At 50.2% G+C, this 20,184-nt stretch overlaps 3 protein-coding genes across 3 annotated transcripts; 1 reads left to right on the plus strand and 2 right to left on the minus strand.

Annotated features, from left to right (window-relative positions):
• Window positions 1–922: 922 nt before the first annotated feature.
• BCR38DRAFT_435754 (ribosomal protein L22e) lies at window positions 923–1,889 on the plus strand. Its single transcript, XM_040860404.1, has 3 exons — window positions 923–1,231; window positions 1,325–1,566; window positions 1,630–1,889. The coding sequence occupies exons 1-3, from the start codon at window positions 1,217–1,219 to the stop codon at window positions 1,754–1,756; spliced, it is 384 nt and encodes a 127-aa protein (XP_040714710.1). The 5' UTR covers window positions 923–1,216; the 3' UTR covers window positions 1,757–1,889.
• Window position 1,890: 1 nt separating this feature from the next.
• BCR38DRAFT_370604 (carrier protein YMC2) lies at window positions 1,891–3,166 on the minus strand. The gene is made up of 2 exons (XM_040857275.1): window positions 2,965–3,166; window positions 1,891–2,870 (listed from the first exon to the last, which is right to left on the minus strand). The coding sequence occupies exons 1-2, from the start codon at window positions 3,062–3,064 to the stop codon at window positions 1,987–1,989; spliced, it is 984 nt and encodes a 327-aa protein (XP_040714711.1). The 5' UTR covers window positions 3,065–3,166; the 3' UTR covers window positions 1,891–1,986.
• An 11,241-nt stretch (window positions 3,167–14,407) lies between these two features.
• On the minus strand, window positions 14,408–17,003 carry BCR38DRAFT_220216 (uncharacterized protein). The gene is made up of 3 exons (XM_040854243.1): window positions 16,801–17,003; window positions 16,007–16,195; window positions 14,408–15,925 (listed from the first exon to the last, which is right to left on the minus strand). The coding sequence occupies exons 1-3, from the start codon at window positions 16,803–16,805 to the stop codon at window positions 14,491–14,493; spliced, it is 1,629 nt and encodes a 542-aa protein (XP_040714712.1). The 5' UTR covers window positions 16,806–17,003; the 3' UTR covers window positions 14,408–14,490.
• Between the last annotated feature and the right edge of the window lie 3,181 nt (window positions 17,004–20,184).

Here is a 20,184-nt window from a genome sequence, read left to right on the forward strand (position 1 = left end):
GGCAAGAATCAGTATAGCGTTACCTTGACAGTGGTCCACTGGTACTTGTCAAGGGGGTGAAAACTTTGGCCTGATACCGTAGTACGTCTTCGATGTGGATGAAGGTTTTGGGCTATTGACTTGATGTCGAAACCTACCCTAGTAAAGGAGCTCTAGCCAGGGGTGCAAACCGAGGCATTTGTTCGCGCTGCTGCGTGAAGGTGGGGCAATATGGCCTCATCATCAAGTGCATGTGCTTATGGGACGATACCAAGAGTTTTTCAGATCATCGTGTCTCATTATTGTAGAAATGACAATGTTTGTATATTTTTATGTCTGGACTCTACCGTCTAGCGATTGATAAACAAGCCTTGGCTTGCCGACACCAGAAGGTTGCTGCATGGAAAGCTATCTTACGTCATATTATATGGATAGCGTACAGGGTCAATACTGCGTACTTTCGTTGGCTGTGACAGCATTTGTGAGCCTATACAACTAGAAGTCAGTATCTAGAGAACTTCGATATTCTGGTCTCAGTCTGGAGTGTGATAGAGAGATTAAACTTGCAAGAGGATAGTGCCGGCTGTTTGTAAACGAAATACGCATATGCAGGTACGTCATACAACGAAGGTATACAATTGCCAATGCTGCTGGATTTCATTGGTGAACCGAGTGATGACGATGCGATTTTGCGGCCGGGAGGCAAGATGCACGGACGTGACGGCAGTGGTGACCCAGGAGCTAGCTGTGCGTTCTTACAGGTACCAACGAGCTCATTGAAGGCTGGTATCGTGGGAATCATAGTCGGTTGACAAGTCGAGTCGCGTGGTCCCACGGTTCAGATGCGGCCATGCAGGTAGGGGCCTATGTCATACCCTGCACATCATCATTCGAATTTGGTGTTACAAAAAGTTGACCAAGAAATGCGAATGCGAAACTGCATCAAATCAACACGAGGCTTGGTCAAAGTGGCTCCAGGGTACCTCAAATCAGAACAAAGGCAGATCAGATCAACATATGCCCCGAGCTTTGGTCAAGCCCTGGTCCAAGGGCTAAGCGGGGTGGCTCGACCGGGGTTTTCCGCTACACCAAAAAGTTCGTGAGTTTTGGCGCTTGCGACTGGTTTTTTTTCTTGATTATCTCGACAAGGAAAGCAACCACAAGCCGGCCAACGACCACCACCAAACAGGCGTAGGATTTAATCTCTTTGCGTCCTTCCGAAGAAAAATCAGAAGCAATGGCTCCCCAGACAGTATGTTCAATGACACCGCTTTGCTGTTGGCCTATCCTCCTTGCAGGATGATGGCGTGAAACAGTAGGCTAAAGTCATATTTTTGTGTTGCAGAAGAAGACCGGCCCCAAGGGCAAGCAGGCCAAGATTACCAAGAAGTTCGTTATCAACGCCCAGCAGCCCGCCAGCGACAAAATCTTCGATACCGCCGCCTTCGAGAAGTTCCTCCAGGACCGAATTAAGGTCGATGGCCGTGTGGGCAACCTCGGCGACACCATTGTCATCCAGCAGGCGGGCGAGGGCAAGATCGAGATCATCGCTCACAATGAACTGTCTGGTCGCTACCTCAAGTACCTGTATGTTCGAATCCACCCTTACTCTGTGTCGCCCAGCAGTGACTGATCAATGTTGCGATGCAGGACCAAGAAGTTCCTCAAGAAGATGCAGCTCCGTGACTGGCTTCGTGTCGTCTCCACTAGCAAGGGAGTATACGAGCTCAAGTTCTTCAACGTCGTTAACGAAGAGGCTGACGATGATGACGAATAAATGTGCGTCAGCGTTGGGGCTCCGGATAGCATAGCATCATCGGGTGCTAGGATCTACATGGCGTAGGGTATGGAAAAGTTCGGCACTCTAATAAAGCCATGTTCAGCAATGGACCCAACAACGACACTCCTTGTCTATGCTGTGCAGCGTGAAATTGTGACGATTGTTCTGGGTCTATGATTCTTATGGGCCCAACTGGTCCACTCTATATCTATAATCTACGTCGCCATCTAAGGTAACGCTTTCATCACTCCTTCAAATGCCATCAACGCCATCGCATTCGCTGGAAAAGCACGTAGGAAACATGGCAGAAATCCTCTCCAGTAACCCCTCCATCCAGACTCCCTGTAGACCGCCTTGGCGGCCGCAGACCAAGTCTTAAACTTGGGCGTTCCGTCTCCAAGCCTGCCACCCATGGGATCAGTCATGATCCTCTGCTTGACCACATCACTCGGGTAACTCGTCAACCAAAAGATCTGCGCACTGCATCCCCCCGCCCAGAAATTAACACTGGGAGCACTGAGCGATGTCCGCTCCCGCAATATCCTCGAGAACACATCGTACGAGCCCCACCAGAAAAAGAAAAAAGACCGAAACATCAGCGTAGCGAATAAGCCCTTGTAGATTCCTCGCACGCCGTGGGCCCCGTAGATCTTGCGCACGCAGTCTATCGGTCCCGAGTACAGCCTTTCCGCCTTGTTGGCAGAGTACTGGATCTGCAGCCGCGCCTTGACGTGTTCCACCGGCGCCGCGATGAAGGATACCGTGGCCCCAGCCATGATGCCCGCAAGGCCGTGGCCGAAAGAGGGGAGGTGCGCGATACTATGCGCGGCCTGCGCGGCTGCGGTTGCGTTTCTGGCCAGGTCCGGATGGCGCGCCGACGGTGGTGAGCGGACAAAGATGTTCTCTGCGAGGAGACGGCGGTACATGGTCAAGCTCCCGAGCATGATGCTGTCCATGAACATCCAGCCCACCAGAGGAGGGGTGGCACCCTTGTACAGGCCACGGATACCTTCATTGCGGATGGTTTGCGCAACGCATTGGAGGGGCCCGTTGAAGCGTGCGGAGTCGGTTGTTTGGAGGCGGACTTTGATCGTGTCGAAGGGGTGGCCGACTGAGCAAAAGTATCAGCTTTCAATGTTGTTTTTCGAGTTAGACTCCTACTACGATTTATGTGGGAAGCAAAGCAAAAAAACAAGAAAACGTACCCGAGAGCTTGGCGACGCCCGAGAACACCCCGGCGACAAAGCCTTTGTAGTTTTGGCTCTTGCCGGCCTCTGCGGGCTTTTGCTGAAGGTCGGCTGCCATTGGGGGCTACATTAAGGGTGTAGGCGGTAGACGAGTTGCTAGATCCGGTTCTGGACGAGGAAACTAAAAGCTATAAAACGCACCGAGGTCGGCAGTGGTGGTGATTCATTTTGGCCAGCTTTAGTATCCTTGGAACATCCATGGCGTCGGGAGCCAATCAGCACACAGCAATTAGTTAGTTCCAGCGGCGCTACCCAGCTCCCCATGTGGAAAAAGTATTACTGGTATGATTTCCGACTATATACCTATGAGGCCGGCCGTTCAGGTTTACCTCGACGCAAAAGAGTGACTATCAAGCCGAACGCACAAAATTGAATAATGTGGGAGAGAGTTACTTTGGTTCGGAACATTATTTTAACAATACTGTGGAATTGGTGGCCTGAGGTCATGGTGAGGTATAACTGAGTTACTTTAGGGTCCTTGTGCGGCTTGAAATACCCCAGACCTGTAATCCCTTCACCTTCATACGTAGTCGGAATGCCAGTGCTAATACGATCCCACAAGTACAGTCTTGTTATCATGATAAATAGCTAGAAGGTAACAAGCTTTAGCATACAAGTCCAAATTTATACCTTTGTCTCAGCATAATACAACCTCCTCATCATTTATGACCTGCAATTCTCCTCATAAGTTGTCAAAAACTCGATAGAACTATTATAAGTACGATCATAATCATAAGGCTAAGATATTCACCATTCAAGCTATTATCTTATGAGATAAGGATTGTAATAACTCCCGAAGCTTTTCCTAATGAAAATGGCCATGTTTATTCCTATGAGTCCTGATTTTGTTATTTGGAGTTCGCGCTAGAAGGTATACTCTTACTCCGTACAAGGATTCTCCGTATCTTGTTGCAGCTTCCACAAACGGGCATCTGACACATCTCAGGCAAGTCAAAAGAAACTCGATTATTCAAGAAACAAAAGAGTAAATTGAGAGGACACTCCAGCAGTCTCAAGGAATACCTTCCATTATTGAAGCAAGAGTCCAGCCAACTTCGTGACCTACCTCTAGTTGTTGGAATAGTCTCGAGTTCCTTCATTCTCTAGAGACCTCGCACGATGTCTCGGAAACCCTCTTCCGGGATGACCTTCAACTGGGCAATATGATAGATAGATCTAATGCTTCTCTCCATGTTTAAACCGTCAAGCACCGAAATAACTTCTTCTATAGCACTCTAAGTATCCATTTACATATGGAACCCATGGAAGTCGAAACATACAGAACCTTACCACGTGCCCATGCCCACAGCATCTGCCACTCCTCGGAAGTGCAACAGCTAAAACGAGTAAGTACCCACGACTCTGGGATGCGATCAACAAAGTGATGTGTAAGATTCGCGTTGCATTACAGGTTAACAGGGGTAAGCGAGTCTCCAGTCAGCATAGGTCGTCCTATGATATCACCACCGACCTTGACAGACAAATGGCGGCAGCCCCCACCTTGTGCATGACCAATGTGTATGCCAACTGCTAGATCCTGGTGAAAATATTTCCCGAATGGATCGCCCCGAGTGTTTCTCAATTATTCTACGCCATTTCTCAGTACTTGGCACATCGCCGTTACATAGCGAAAAGGATTTAGACATACGGCAGGCTCAATACTTGGGTTATTTCTGATCAACGATCTTCGGGGTTCAGAATTATTCTTCTCTGGTAGCTCCGTTACTCAGGCTCTTTGGGCTCTATTCTTGGTCTAATATTTGGCTCTGAAGTACTACCGCATATTCCTACATTGCAAATACCTCACCAATTCGCCATGTCCCAGGTTCTACAATTAGGGAGCACGACGTCTTAGAAGCCTCAACCCTTACTTATTTCTTCTTTAGTCAGAATCTAAAAGCGGAGATGCCAACGGTTCTATACATCAAGTGGATGAGACAGTATCCAGAGGCACCTTTCATCAGGTAACTTAGTATCGCCAATACTGAGGTACTAGTTCCCAACAGCCTAGGCGCCCACAAGGAGCTGTTGCAGATGCAGTGTTTTTAATTAAAAAATCGAAGTGTTTCTGTGCATTTTTGAAGGAGTTGCCGGACGTAGTCTTATGGTTGTGGAGGGGTTGGAGCATCAAGTTCTCCAGAAAGTGCAGGGAAACTCCCCTGCCCGTGTTCAAAGACAAGACTAAGGACCTCTATCGGTATTCAAGGACTCCATCGCGGACAACTATAGAATAACTGAAGTCATCGACTGTATAGTCACTTTTTCCAAGGCGATTCTCAATATCACGAGTTCGACCATACTTGGAGTGCGCGGTGATTATGAAGCCTGGCGAGGAAGAAACGGCGCAATCCGGTGGCTGTAACAAAGAGAACAATTTCTACGAAGCCTACGATATATTCTTAGCGCCGGATCCTATCCGGAGACTATTTCCTTTCACGTAAGGCTGCGTCCCAACCCGCTGGCTACCGCTTGAAGCCAACCAGGAATTCCTCTTAGCCATGGACTGGCTCGATGACACCCTCGTCACTCTGAGATTCGGGACCCTTACCGTCAACGTTCCACCGTAGTGGCTACCGGAAAATACGAAAGCAAAAACTCGCGGGAGTTGGTCACCTTCATTGTCGAGGAGTGCATGCCGGGTGACACAGCAGAGGGTATTGGCGAAAAGGAGATATTGGTTCATCTCCTGGAATTCATGGCCGCGGCCACGATACTTCGGCTAACTTGCTTTCCTCGAGCATGTGTCACACCCCACCACTAGCCTCATTTTTAATATCTTACTTATTACACCATATCTTCGTCTTGATCTCTTTATAGCGGTTAATAAATATAGCTATCTAACCTTCCCTAGCTCTTCAGTATCCCCCTATTGGGCTATTAGGGTAGAAATGACGGACCACACATAGCTATGCGTTAGGGTATAGCCTAGTATTCTTACTCGATAATCTAGTTGACTATACAGCTCCCCTAGGCCATCAAGATGAGTTACGTAAGGCTCTATTCCGTCAAGGCTGGCTGATAATCGCTGCTGATGCACTCCATACTTCTAAGCTGATTTCACTGCGATAAACTATTGTCCGCGACGTTTAATATATTAAATACTATTTGCCCGTCGCCATAACTATCGCGTGGAATGTTGACGGCTAGGCTACATTACCCATAGTATCAGAAATCAACATTTCACCGCTTACTGCACTAGGAATTTTCCGATGCTGGCTACGTAATGCCTCTAAAACTTAGTATCAATAAAAAATCTTGAATTCAGCTATTTTCCTATCTAAATACTACATGAATATTGTAGAAGTTAAAGGATTTATGTGTGGCGCCCCGCCAATTTGGTTACCAGAATGGTGGTGGGGTATGATACCACCAACAAGCCCACTTCGATCTTGACATTGAGGGAATGCACATCCCCCAAGGCACCAAGATCGATGCTTGGCCTTCGATCGTTTTGTTGAATCCAACCATTTGGGGAGACGATGTAGATGACGTGGACCCTACTCGCTGGTATCGCCTGGCCGGTGATCAGTTGTCTCCCTACGTCAATGCATCTTTCTCTAACGATCCTCGGATCCGTATCGAGTGGCAGTTGGCGTTATTTCAGATGAATAACATATTGTTCCAGACGGTGCGCGACTATCGATTCATCGCGGTGGAAAACCGCTTCACAGTAGTGAATTCGGGGTGTACCTTGCGTCCTGGGTTGGAGATAAGGCTGGAGAAGCTGTGTGGATATTGCATAGGGAGACAACCTGTACATAAGTAGCAAGTTTTGGCATGCGAGAATTTGCGGAAGGAAGTGACGATGGGCCTGAAGAATACTGAAATATAATGATTCTGTTTTAGTTATAAATCGACCGACCTGATCACCTTTCGGACTGCTAAAAACCTTGGGATTCAATGAAGTGACATTCACAAGATTATTTGGTGGTGAAGATGAACAACCCATTTTATCTCATGATGATTAGTTCTCGTAGAGGACACGAGATATTCATAGGAGCACCTGTCAAAAATTGATCCCCTTCGAACTGAAATCGCCAAGTTTGGAACGAGCAGATGGCCTTTACACTTTGCATTATCGTCATGAACCTCATCATGATGATACAGCCAAGACAAGATATTTAGTCGATGTCCTCGTATTCTACGAATTTGACTGCTCAACCACTTCGAAAGCCGGCACGGCATTCCAACTGACTATCAACATGATATCCAGCGGCATGGCAACGTCCACGACGTCATCCTCCATGTACTAGACTCGCCTACACGCAAAGATGTAAACAGGACAAATGTCTCGGGTCGTTACTTGGAAATTGAGTACGAAACTCGGTCTTGCTGTCACGCTTCAGTCTATGGGTGTATATGGCGCTTACAGTCGCTTCCCTGCTCATCTACCTGTTTATAAACAATGGCGTGTTCAAGACTGGCAACAATCTGGCTGGCACTTGACTATTGCCTCTGAAGGATCCTTGTAGGAATAAGTTATCTTCCAGGTGGCTTGAACTCCAAAGTGGGAACAGAAAACTCCCAAGACGTGAGCTCAGTCGAGTCCCGGCGCTACAAAGTGCCGCGGTATTGGCTCTGGTAATCTAGAATCGGCTTGAACCTGGGTCACGCAGAAGCGAATATCGACCCCTTGGGCTCGCGGTCCGGTTCAAGAATGTTGTGTTTGTGGTCAAGAATACTTGCGTACCGATTTCAACTAGACCGAAGTCGTCCGAGCCGTTCAATGGCAGTGATTCTTCTATCAAGGGGTAAAAGGAGCAATGAATAAACCGAAATATGTTTTCTTTATCGTCGTGCGACATATAGAGATGTCAGTGACAACGTAAGAGGTACCAGCAGCTGTGTTCATCATTTGGACACGGATAACACAAAGTCCCGTAAGATCGGCATGTCTAACGTTGTCCGCCTAGTTGACACGATCTACATCCTCGCTCAAGGCCTCGCCTGGGCGACGATCCTAGCGAAATTCGATGAGGACTCCCTTGTTATGCTAGGAGACTCCATGATCTCAGTACATTAAACATCAGTAAAAACATAATGACAATTAACTGATAGGCCAGGCGCCCCAGTTCAACTCTTGATCCCTTTCCTTAAACGATAGCTGACATCACTAGGAGATGAGTCTCATTAGAACGTTTTGAGATCCCCATGAAGCCCCTCACCAAACAAAATATCGGCACTAAGTCTGAAGGACGACGCATTCAACAATAAATGAATGGGGAAAGTACGCCTTAGATCAAGCTATCCCGACTGCCTTGGCTCGATTGATCGGCATGCATAACGGGGACTCTGAAAGCTCCACGGAAAGAAGCAGTCGAATCGGACGTGTGGTATTTAGACTAGAATTGAAAACCCGGTGTGCAAGCTCGAGTACGCCTTAAGCTCCGTGATCTAGGAGAGAGATCGCCCAAAACATTGATACTCGAAATTTATGTGACATGACTTCGCAACCACTTCGGTCCAATATCCATCGTGCGCTGGCAGTGATATTCATTAGATATTCTTTCGGGTTTAGCTACGCTCTCTTTGAATGCCAGACGATTGTGTTTCAGCATCGTAAATTTAAAACCCCTATTCTCAATGTAGAGGAATCCTTCGTTGTTATCGTCGTGGGATAAAAAAAATGTATAGTTCGGAGTATAGCTACTCAACACAACTGTTTTTGCTGATGGCATGCGACTTGTTGGTGGAAGCTCGAGCACATAGGCTTCGAACGTTCGACTGGACGGCCCAGAATTGGCTGCGCAGGAGAAGCGTCGTCCTGATCCCTTCCTCCATCAACTAGGTAATCTCTAACAGCTTCTCCAAAGATTCCGTGCGTCACGTAATACACATCGAGGAACCGGAATGCGACTGGTATAGTCCTGTACCCATGAATTGAGTCGGGTTTAGTTTCGTCGCCGGCGCAAAGGAAAGTGTTTGAGTCTAGACAGCTTCGGATACTTTCGTGGGCTTTGACTCAATCGATCGGGGTCAGGCTGAAGGCAGCGGGAAGACGGAGTCGAAGGTTTGGACATCCTCCAATCCAGTAAAGAAAGTCTCGTGGTTGGCATGTTCTAGCCTGTTAGCAATTTCGTCCGTTCCGCAAGGAGGCTTGGCGTCGATGCCGTCCGCCAGATTCAAGCTGAGATGCTTTTGAGTCCTTAATGCTGAACGAAAAGCAGACGCCACAAATGCTCCCAAGTGCGAACTCGACCATTGGAACCCATGTTGTCTTCGGAAAAGTAGCTGCGCGCTCGCGGGCTGCTCGTGTTCTATCCTTCGTTCTAAAACCAGCAGTCTTACCAAACTTGATCAGCCTCGCAGCCTGAAAGTGCGCATGTCAATCCAAGTTTATGGGCGTAGGAATACGAACAGGCCCGCCTGGGAACCTGCAACGTTAATCAAGGGTTAGATGTCGGGTTGAAAGACCAAGCCATCAGTCGAGGCTCTTTTCGTCCATCTTTGCGACAGGCGTTCAGTAAACTGTCTCGTCTTCGGCATCGGAGCGGCAGACTGTTCGCGGGTTTGGACGATACGTGGATGTGGAAGTGTTGAACCCCCGCTGGTAAAAACTAGGCCCTGAAACCTGCAACGTGTTGGCGCTCGAGAGCGCGCCAGACTGCGTTGGGGGCGATGATCTGTCACAACTCGAAAAGTCCCACAGATTGGTTGCCACGACATCTTTTATCTGTGGCCGCAGAGAGAACCGAGGGAACAGCTAACCAGGCCCTGGACAGGCTGCCGATAAGCTGAGGGCCAGCAGGTTTCAACACGTCTTAATTGCTCTGATGGGACTATGGGACTGGAGAGAAATTGAAGTCAAGTCAGACCCTGGACTGGAATATGGTAATATAGCTGAAAAGGTAGTTCTGATAAGCTTGGGCTGTAGCCATGACCTTGAAGCGGTCTGAGCTGTAAAATAAAAATGCCCATGCCTTTTTAGAATGCGTAATGTAGTACTCCAGATATCTCATCTGAAAGCTTGAAGAATTTGACGAGGCTCTGGACCTTCCACATCCTCCAGTAGCAAGAGCCGAACAATTATACTCCTCTAGGTGCGATTGAATCTCTGCAGGATCTAAAAGTTGACATGAAATGTCATTTGCCCACTTGAGTATATCAGAAGCCGTATTATAGCAAGTATTCAGGGATTTCCATAACGGCGTTCATTATCCGATTCCACAATTACCTTCGTGACTAGGACAGCTTTCATCACTGATTCTGACGTAGAAGGTCTCGTCGCACACTGTGACTGGTTCTAGACCTTGACACTTCTTACTACTCCGTCACAGCTTTCCAGTGACCCTGTTTTCGAGGCGTGAGAGCATCGCGCCGGGATACCAAACCGAGTAAAATTTCCGAAGACTTTTGAGAATTGGCTGAAATAGGGCAGAGAGGAAAGATGAACAAGAAAGCTCACAGTGGCCAGGCAAGCGCCTGGGGAAGAGCCAACAGCTCTCTGCTCGGCTCTCATATTGGAGACGCGTCTAATCGGCTTAGGCAGACCGGTCGAGAATCCCTGCAGCTGCATTGCGGCGGATGGATGGGCGAGAAGCCGGTGAAATCGTGGCGCATATCTACCAGTAGTTCCAACATCATATCATTTTGATTGCGTACTGGTACCTGTGTGTACATTGGAATACCTGTTGAGATTAGCAAAATATGTTGGGAAGAGCCGGTGTCTCGCGGACAGTTGCCTGTTTCAGTATCTTCGTATCATTGAAAGCTTTGCCGGCCATAAGCTTTCGATATACTACTGGTAAGATGGAGGCTGAAAAATGGGTTCAGTGCAACCAATGCTTTTGCACGACAGAGGGGGAAACAGATCAAGATTGGGGCGGTGAATACAATATGAGCACGTTTGGGTGATGGAAGCTGCTCTGACGTGGGAATGCTTCCAGCAGCTGGGAAGGTACCGCCGGACGCATACAAAAGCCCCTCACCTGACCCGATTGAGCAGACAGGCCACAACAAAACAACCCCCCCCCCCCCATAAAAAATAGTAACAACACCTGTTTGGCTTGAGCCTGTCAATATGGCGTCTGAGACAGGATCGTCTGGCCTTTTACGGCCCTGATCACCGTCAAAAGTCCAAGTCCATCCAAAACGAGAGGTGCTGACAGCTCTTGCAGGCTGAGTAAGACGCGGCTTCGTCCGCGACCGCCATTTAAACTTTCTTGTCTCTGATATCATATTGACATTGAAATCTGCCTGCCTGACTGCTGTAGGGCTGAGAGAGGGTTCCCCCAACGAGGAACGTCGTGTAACAAAAGTGGTTGGATAATGACATACATGAGATACCAAGACACACACAATGCAGAACGGAAAGCGGAAGGAGCCTCGTCGCAGCAACAGCCCTCTCCACCATTTACTCGCGCTCACTCATGTCCATCCGTCTTATCATCCTGCCGGTAAGTGGCATTCGACGACGGATGGATTGGTCAGGCCCTCCGCAGGTGGCTTTTCGAGGACTGGCGGACGCAGACGACGCTTGATCTTTCGGCATTTCGAGACGGTCTAGAGCTAACTGTGCGGTAAACTAGGGGCCCCAACAAGGCTTGGGGGCTGACCGACACCATGCATATGGATAGGACTAATAAAGCTCTCCTCAATAATTTGAATTGATTTTCAGTAGGACAGGGAGAGAAAGAGAAAAACTTCATAATAGCCCGCCGCCTACGCCCCATACTTATGCAAGCACCTCACCGACACACGGTTCCGCGAAAAGAACCTCCCTTGCGGTCAATGATCATCGCGGCACACCCGCCGGAGACACAACATGCGAGTACCCCGCCTTTCGAATATTGTCACGGCCCAACACGTATCTTGCAGCATCTTGCGTGTTGCTTCCTTCCATTATGACCAAGCTGCGCAAATTCTCATCGGGGTGCCAAGTTCAGCTGTCCAATACTCTACGGGTGAAATAGTTTGTACGCGGTAAATGTTCAGGGGGGTTCTTTGCCTAGACCGCTCGCTCCTGCAAAGCAAATACGATGCCATTTAAGTCAACATGACATGTGCTGGAGACTGGACAAAGGCGCAGTCACCACTAGCCTGCCGGGTATCTCCCATGGGACTATCATCGATGCACGTAGCGCGGGGAATTAGTCGCAGAAATACGCTGGGAGATCTCAGAAACAACTAAAGGCGGATTGACGAATGTCTCGGCTTCCTTCTTCTGTAGCGTAATGGTCTAGCAATGCGATGTCTTGTCGTGAAACAGAACCGGCTGAGATTTAGTTACTCAATTATATAGAAAGAGGCCGAGAAGCAGGAGAACCTACGTATTAGCTGTCCCAATTCTACCTGTGCATGTTACAATGAAGCTCGACAAGATCACGTTCGTGCCTGAATCGGCACAACCACCCACGACGGTCGGATTGGCAAGAAAGCTTGACAAGCTCTACGGACTACTTCAACGGGTCCACAAAAGCTTATTTGAACCACATCTCTGCGGTACGCACACCACTGGCTTGAGCGCGGTGGTAGGTATAAGTCGAGATATATCTGAACGAGCGACGAAGCCGAGAGGTCTTGTTCTGTCGCATACAACTGGAAAAACTTCCCAAATGGTGATGCGCAACCGACTGATCGACTAAAAATGATCGACGTGCGCATGTAAGCCGATCTCGGCAAGCCGACCGTCATTGTGACCTATCGTTTGGCCGTCACGAAAGAACCCCTCGCTACTTCTACCCCCAACTTGCTTCCTTCCAGCCTCTTGGCCTCTCGATGACCAACGTTACACCTGCAAGTCTCGGGAGATTGGTGCTTTGGTAGATGCATAAATAGCAGAAAACAGCAAACCTGCCTTGAGCAACTGAAGCTAAGGCAAGGCTCGTTACCACGGCATGCCAGAAGACACAGGGAATACGTACATCAGACTCCCAAAGACGTGCGTAATATTGTCGAAGCAAACAGCGGCCGAAGCACAGCCAAGAGATTGAAATGATCGAATTTCATACCGCGTGTTGTTTGCGTATCCCGCCTCTGGTGAAACGAGCGCCCCCCAGCTCAGGCTTTACAAAGCCCCCCCCAACGGCACTGAAGTAATCAGTGCTAGTGGCTCCAATGCATGCGCCAGGTGTTAAGCCACCTATGTGCTGTGCGCTGTGCTGCATGCAAATTGTAGCAATGGAACTAAGTCCTAATCCAAAACAAGGAATGCGATGACTGGAGTAGCGAAAATGGAGTATGTTTCGCATCACCGGAGCAAACAGATTATTCGATGCCTGCCGCGTGCATTGAAACCACCAACACTGCCTGGCGAAATTGTAGGTAGGTACCCGGTTTGCTCCTTACATTTGAAAGAAATGCGACTCGGCTTGCCTATGTAGGAGCTTGTACAAGATGGGGTTTGAGGTCTGACTATACCTCGCGCAGTTTGGAACAGTTTGGAAAACTGAGGGGACCGTAAAAGGCCAAAGCAGTAAACCCGTCGCGACCGTTTTGGCGAGTGGATGACCCATCTATCTATCTATCCATCCATCCATCCAGGATTGTCACGATCTTGGTGGCGCCTTCTAAAATAGTGCCCGCTCCTGCCGTTGTGGGTCGGTTCCCCCTGTCTAAAAACAGTGGATCTATCAAACTTGGGGGCTGCCAGTTTAGGCAGCGTCGCGCGCATGTTATGAAATGTTTCTCGAGGCGCTCAAGTCATCGCGGTTTTGCGACTGGCTCGGTGCAAACCTCAAACCATCCGATGTCGACAATGCTTGCAGATTTTCCCCAGCGGAATTGTGCTGTTCAGTCTTCCGACTTTTCCATGTGTGGCTGCAAGAAGCTTGAAATTACTCCGTCCTAGACAACGTGTGGTTCAACCCCTTCAGTCACAAAATCGCATGTGGAGGTCCAGCAAAAGCAACAATTAGTCGTTCGGACGAAGAAGCTATGGGAATAAAATATAGAGACCCGCCAGCCAGGCACTTGGATCGGTGGGTTCCATCTTTGCTTGTCTCTGGCAAGTGAGCTTCGTGGCAATCAGAATCCCGCCCAGCCCCTAACCAAGCGAGAGTGAGGGTGAAATCGTGCAAGAAGCAAATTCTCACCAGGAGGTAGAATGGTAGTCGAAGAAAAATAAAAGAAAAAGGTCATGCCTGAGTCCATCTCTTCCAACGCCGCCCATGATTCCGTATCGTATGATCGTCGCTGAATAGAGCTGAGCGAACGTCCCCAGTCTCGCTATTTTTCCGTATCAAATCTCCTGGGTATTCTTTCCGCAAAAGCCAGCACACCATGTTCGAACCAGATTCTCGTAAACACTCAGGGAATCCATCCGTCGGACCAGTCGATTCATTCTTTCCTCTCGCCGTAGCCAGCCGTAGACCCCACATGCAAATTTCATGACCGTACAATGTTCGTATGCGTTTCCGTCTTCCATACGCCGGGTGCCTGAGCCCTTCAAGCCCGAATCCAGACCCAAGAGAATAAGTGATGCTTTTCCCATGCCCTCCTTCGCCCAAACTAAATTAAACCATCAAATGCGGTCTTCGTGTACGCTCAACTCGATTGTGGGAGCATCGTGGGATAGTACCCAGCAGAGCTCGTCTTGCCCTCAAACCGGCCGCAGCCACGCGAGTAGTAGGCCTGGCCCTGGTATCCGAATAGGCTCGGAAGGGTGCTCTCGCTTTCGTGCTTGACTCTTGATTCGGCGTTGCCTGGCATCGACGTCATGATAGACTCGTGGCCGTTGCGGTGGACAAACATCTCTACGCCCTGCCTCACATCGGTGCCTTCGTAGATTGTTGTTGGATAATACTGGTAATCCTTGGTGCTGTCGATCGTCTTCACCTCCTCCGGCGACATGATGGGCTCCATGGGCAGGTCGTGATGACGTTGTTGCGAATAGTGATTCGTCCTATGGTCGTATTGACTGCTCGTGTAGCTGCCCCCGAGCAGCGAGGAGCCACCGGTAGAGTAGTCTGGTACTTGCGACCCGTAGCCCCCGAACGTTCCGCTCGACCCTCCTGGCCCGCTGCTGGTACTTCCCCTTCTTTCCGTTTGGTAGTGGCCGGGAGACCGCCCGCGCACAATCATTTTCGCGGACTTGCGGTGAGCAATCTTCATCCACTGGTCTGCGGTATTCCGCCCGGTCCCGACCTCGGCAACATGAGCGTAGAGCTCAACAAGCAGGTGGTAGTACTGCTGCGCTGCCCTTCGTTTGCCGTTGTTAGCAGTTGCTTGTTTGAACTGGATTCGCTCGAAGGTATGTTCCGTCGGATACCCCCCTTGCGGCGGGTACTGTTGCGTATGGTCTGGATAGCCCGCCAGAGTGCCCAGAGGATGGGCCGCCTGTTGAGGCTGCTTGGGGCTCATCTGTACTCGCTCAGGCCGCGAGGTCGGGCCCTTGTCTCTTTTAGGCGTGTGCTGGACCAGGTCGATCGCGTGCGAGTCGCTGTCCGCAACGACAGCCGAGAGAGACATGGCAAACCCAAAGACATTGTACGTAGTCGTGGATCCGTTCGGCGTGTAGTGCATGGCCGCGCCATTGTAGTTGGGCTGCAGGCTGTAGGAGCAGACGCAACTGAAGTAGTTGCGCCTGTAACAAGTCCAGTCGCCTTCGGACAGGAAGAAGCCCTTGTCAATGGTGCCGTGGATATCAACTTTGATGGGCGTTTGCCCCTGTGCGTACATCAAATGGCCGTGAGGGGTGATGCTCTGGAGTGGGGGAATGTTTTGGGCGGCCTTTGCGCCGTACTGGCTGGGGTCCATCCTGATGGGGTTGGTGAAACCAATACTGGGACTGGGAGTTGGTGACAGTGGATGGCGGCGCGAGAGAGAGGTGAATGGTGGCGATCTCTGTGTCGTTGTGTACTCGTTTCCCCTGGGGAACGACGGCGTCGATCGTGAGTAGAGTTCTCTTGCGTTATAGACTGGATTTGGCAATGCAGTGGAGCGATGATGGGCCTGTGCCATACCCGAGGAGGGCGTGCTACTGCTACTGTGGTGAGCAGGTGGAAGCCACCTTTCGGATGTGTCATTGGTAAAATCCGGGGTTGAATCAAGTGTGACGTACCTGGATCCTAGGCGCGGCCTAACGTCTGCGAGGCCAGAGAAAATCTGCGAGGCCGGGGGGTAGAAAGTGCTGGTGTCGGGGGAATACCCCGTAGTGTTATTGAGGAGCGGCGCTGGGAATATCAGAGACGGCGCAGGCTGAGGTTGGGTTTCTATGGTCAAGGACGAGGCATTGGAGTCTTGGGGGTATCTAGACCGACAAATCAGCAGGGGCTCCCAGCTGCCGCCAAAATACAAGATCGTGTGCGGAGAGTGTGGTGTTAGGCAGGCAAGCTGGCACGACCATGGATGCTGTATTGCGTTCCCATGCGAGACAATGCCCAACTGCCCAGGTGGCACCAGGGGTGATACAATTGTACTGACAACGCTGCCGGTGCCACAGGAACAGCAGAGCACTAGATCGGGATGTGAGAGCTAGAGAGCTGCGAACCACACCACATGGCTGCGATGGCCGGAAAGCTGGTGGCACCTCCCCAGCCGCGGCAGCATCCTTGCAATTGGGCCTCCGCACTTATGGGCTTCGAGGGACGACCGTGGGCAGCGGTGAGTTGCCTATGGCTTGACACTCGTGTGCCCGATTTGCGACTGGCAAAGGGCATTGCATGCAAATGGGAAAGGTAAGGTGAAGTGAAGAGAAGCTTGGAAGTGCAGAGAACATGTGACGACACGGTGCGCAATTCTTGTCCTTGGATATCTCTGTTGGTCGTCCTCTTGATTTTTTCTTTTGCTTTTTTTTTCTTTCTTTTGCCCGTACATACGGAATAAAGGCACAATGGAAAATGGACTTTAACTTACCTCATATCAGATTGAGCGGGTATTTCGAGGTATTCCAGCCCGTGGCAAGAGGGCGGCGAAGGCTCGAAGTCCTGCTGCAAGTGCCGGACGCGTTAGTGCAGGCTCTAAAGCGACTTTCTGGTTCTCTTGCAATCTAAGTACGATGGAAAATCAATAGAGACCCTGAGGCTGCTGCCATTACTAGGCTCTGGGCATGTCTGGACGTATGCAGGAAGAACTAATGACTCAAGAACCGGTCTTGTAGCACGCAAGAAAAAGAATGTTAGCAAATGTAGACAAACTTCCAGAATATGGCAATGGTGAAGTCAGAAGTTGCCAGGAGGAATAGACTGCGGGTGTGATTAATTGAGGGATGTTTGCTTTGAGGGTGCCTGGTCAAGTGCCGCACCGTACAGATGAAGTTATACCACTAGACCCGGCTTCTCACTGAATGTAGGAAGGGCGTGTTGGGGGGAGGGGGGGTCCCAAGGAGCGGGCATGATTTTGGTTGCAGTGCTACTCGGTGAGTGGGCATTGTTGCTCATGTCGTACAATGCGCGGAGAGGGATAGCTTTGGTGCCCCGTTCCGCCAATACGCATTTTCTTTTTCTTGAAGGACTTGTTGGTCCAGGGCAGGAGCTGCCGGAAAGAACTTGAGCACCACTCGAACTTGCACTTGCACTTGCACACCCAGACTTGAGAAGCCTAGCCTGCTCTCGGTCCCGGGCGCTCCCTTTTAGTGGTGAATTTTGCGCAGCAGGCTATGAGGTTTGTCTGCAAGATAGGTGTTTCAAGGATTATTGCACTCACTTTTTTTTTGTTCTCTCGTACGAGTTCACAGTAAACCTGTCGCGCCGCCGCTTCTTGAATACTGTATTTAGACGGTCTCTGCCTCTGCCCACCGACGGTACTGGGCCAATGGATCCGATTGGATTGGATCCAGATTAATTAAAATGGCCACGACGCAACCGACCCAGCGAGCGCAGGTGGAAGTGGCCGGCCTTTGGATGGAAGCAAAAGGGAGAATGAGAGATGTAAGGACGTTGTATAAATAAATAAAAAGCGAATTGCGGACGGATACCTTCTGCAGTGATTGAGAATTCATGCGATCGGCGCGGCCTCTTTTGGTTAGAGGCGTTGTTTCCGTTAATGTGGCTAGCGGTTCCTTCCGGTATTCTGCTCCACGAGGTACGAACGGTCAGCCAAAGGTCAAGTAATTGACTAGAGGGATATCTGCAGGGTGGGTCGGGGGTGCTTATTGGTCTGTTCGACTACCAGTCCAAGCCAGCCTGGCAGCCCGGCGACTGACCAGGCTAGGCTGGCGCTTGGTACTGATGCTGGTGCTGGTGCTGGCGAAGAACGCATACATAGTGCGATGCTGCGCCGGGGGGAGGGGAGGGGTGGTGTTGGTTGTCCACACCACCCACTGCACAGGGGTGTTTGCTGACCTGACGGACGTAAAATCCCCCCTGTCAACGCCAAGTGCTCCAATCACAGGGTGAGCCAACTCGTGCTTATGATCCTGGCCATTCAAATGCTCCGTCAGCTCGTCTTCCGAAAGCTAGCCATTCCGGCCAGTAAAAGTACCAACAAAGAAAGGGAAGTGCCATGGCTGTTGGGATTCAGCATCAGCAGCAGAAACCGGCAAAGGCAATGGCCGAGAGCCCTCCAAGTCGAGTCTCGACGCGAGCGAGCGACACTGGCGAGGCGTCTCGTAGCCTTCATGAAGAGCAGCCACAAGAGAATGATGCGCAGCTGCGAATACGACCTGCTATCCCGATCGCTGCCTTGCCAATCCCGCGAGAGATGGGCCATTGTGTGGCTGGCGTCTCTCCCGAAGGGGGAGCCAGCCTGCCATTCGATCGGAAGCAGCACAATTGACATGCAAGAGCCACCTACATGCGTTCCTGCCGCAAGTTAGCACCCAGTATGTAATATCCATGGCCTCTCATTGCTCAGTGAAAGACGAATGTAACGCCACCCGCACTAGGTCGCCGGGACGGCTTAGCGCAACAATACGACGCCCTTGAAGAATCGCGATATGAGGAAATGATCATTGCGAAAACTTCTTAAACCAGCGCCAAAATCGACATACCTGATCCAAGTCGCCGGGGAAAAAAAGGTCTGCGCTTGTGTTTCGGGCGATTCGGAAGCGACAAGCACTGTTGTTTGTCTCGAGTTGGAGAGTGAAGCGCCTCGTTCGGATTTCTGTAGTCGAAGACGGTCGGGTCAAGCCAAGACGAAGTTGAGAGAATGTGTGTTGCGCCCAAATCCAGCTCAATGTAGCCAATAGGTTGCGGAAGATCGCCAAGCTTGTTGGATCAAGGGTATATGGGTAGTCTAGACGAGGTCCAAAGGCCGATTTCAGGATGAAACGGATTCTATATACCCTCAGAACTCACTTTTACTTCGAACCCCTGCAAGGTGGTGGCTTCGGATTGCACAAAGTATCTGCTGAGCAGATCTTGGAGCCTCAAGATATAATAGCAGTGTCGCAAGGCGAGGATAAGATCGGAGCTAGCTGCTTTGAGTGTACCGTTGAACCCCCAGGTGTCGGACAGCCTGCAGAGTTAGAGGCGTCTGGAGATATGACAGAAACTTTGATAGGACTCACCACAGGCCAGATGTAAGAGTTCTATTTTTCTTTTGGACTGAGTGGGTGGATCGTGGTTGCGCAAGCTGAAGCCTCTGAGACAGCGGCGGTTATGTGGCAGTCGAAGACGTGTGGAGAGCTGGGCAACTAGTCGGTCTTTGTAATATCCTTAGAGTTTGATATTGCGCCGGTTTGGTGCTTCTCGAGGAGAGGGGGGGGGGAGTATGGGAGTAGGCAATCATGTAGGAGCGGAGCCCGACGATTGGGGGCTAAGCATATGTGCCTGTATGGTCCAGGAAAAGGCGTGTAAGTCGATGTGAGCGCAGGACGGGCGGTGCCTGACATCAGTGTCGGGTTGGGTGTGGGATAAGAGCAAAAACAGAAGTAAGGTAGGTGAATGTAAAGCCTCTTCTGCAGCGCTAAACACCTGAGATCCGGGCATTCAAGGTCCAGATCTTTCGTGGACAATCAAGGCAAGAAGCCGTTCGAGTTGCAGGGCCAATGCTTCAAGTTGTTTAGTTCTTCCAGCCCCAGAAAGCCAAACAATTTTGCCCGATCTGCTCGTCATTGTCGTTGGTACTTCTGAAATGAGCATGACAGTTTCCCCGTAGGGAAATCTAGTATCACATAGAGACATCCACCCAAAGTCTGATTTGGGACTGAGTGGGCCAGGAAGAAGGGAGGAAGGGACTCCCGTGCTATCGTCTAAATCGAGTACTTCCGAAATTTAGCTAGAGACACCAGGGACAAAGTAGAAGGGACAGAGAAAGAGAGAGAGTCGACGCACCGCCAGCGTACCTACCGGTCTGCCT

Source organism: Pseudomassariella vexata, assembly GCF_002105095.1.
Source record: "Pseudomassariella vexata strain CBS 129021 chromosome Unknown BCR38scaffold_8, whole genome shotgun sequence".
Lineage (NCBI taxonomy): Eukaryota > Fungi > Ascomycota > Sordariomycetes > Amphisphaeriales > Pseudomassariaceae > Pseudomassariella > Pseudomassariella vexata.

Coding starts and splice junctions, on each gene's coding strand:
- BCR38DRAFT_435754 (XM_040860404.1), top strand. Junction 1,567..1,629: donor GGTCGCTACCTCAAGTACCT/GTATGTTCGAAT, acceptor GTTGCGATGCAG/GACCAAGAAGTTCCTCAAGA.
- BCR38DRAFT_370604 (XM_040857275.1), bottom strand. CDS start 3,064: ATGGCAGCCGACCTTCAGCAAAAGCCCGCAGAGGCCGGCAAGAGCCAA. Junction 2,871..2,964: donor GGGCGTCGCCAAGCTCTCGG/GTACGTTTTCTT, acceptor ACTTTTGCTCAG/TCGGCCACCCCTTCGACACG.
- BCR38DRAFT_220216 (XM_040854243.1), bottom strand. Junction 15,926..16,006: donor AGGCCGCGCCTAGGATCCAG/GTACGTCACACT, acceptor CCACAGTAGCAG/TAGCACGCCCTCCTCGGGTA.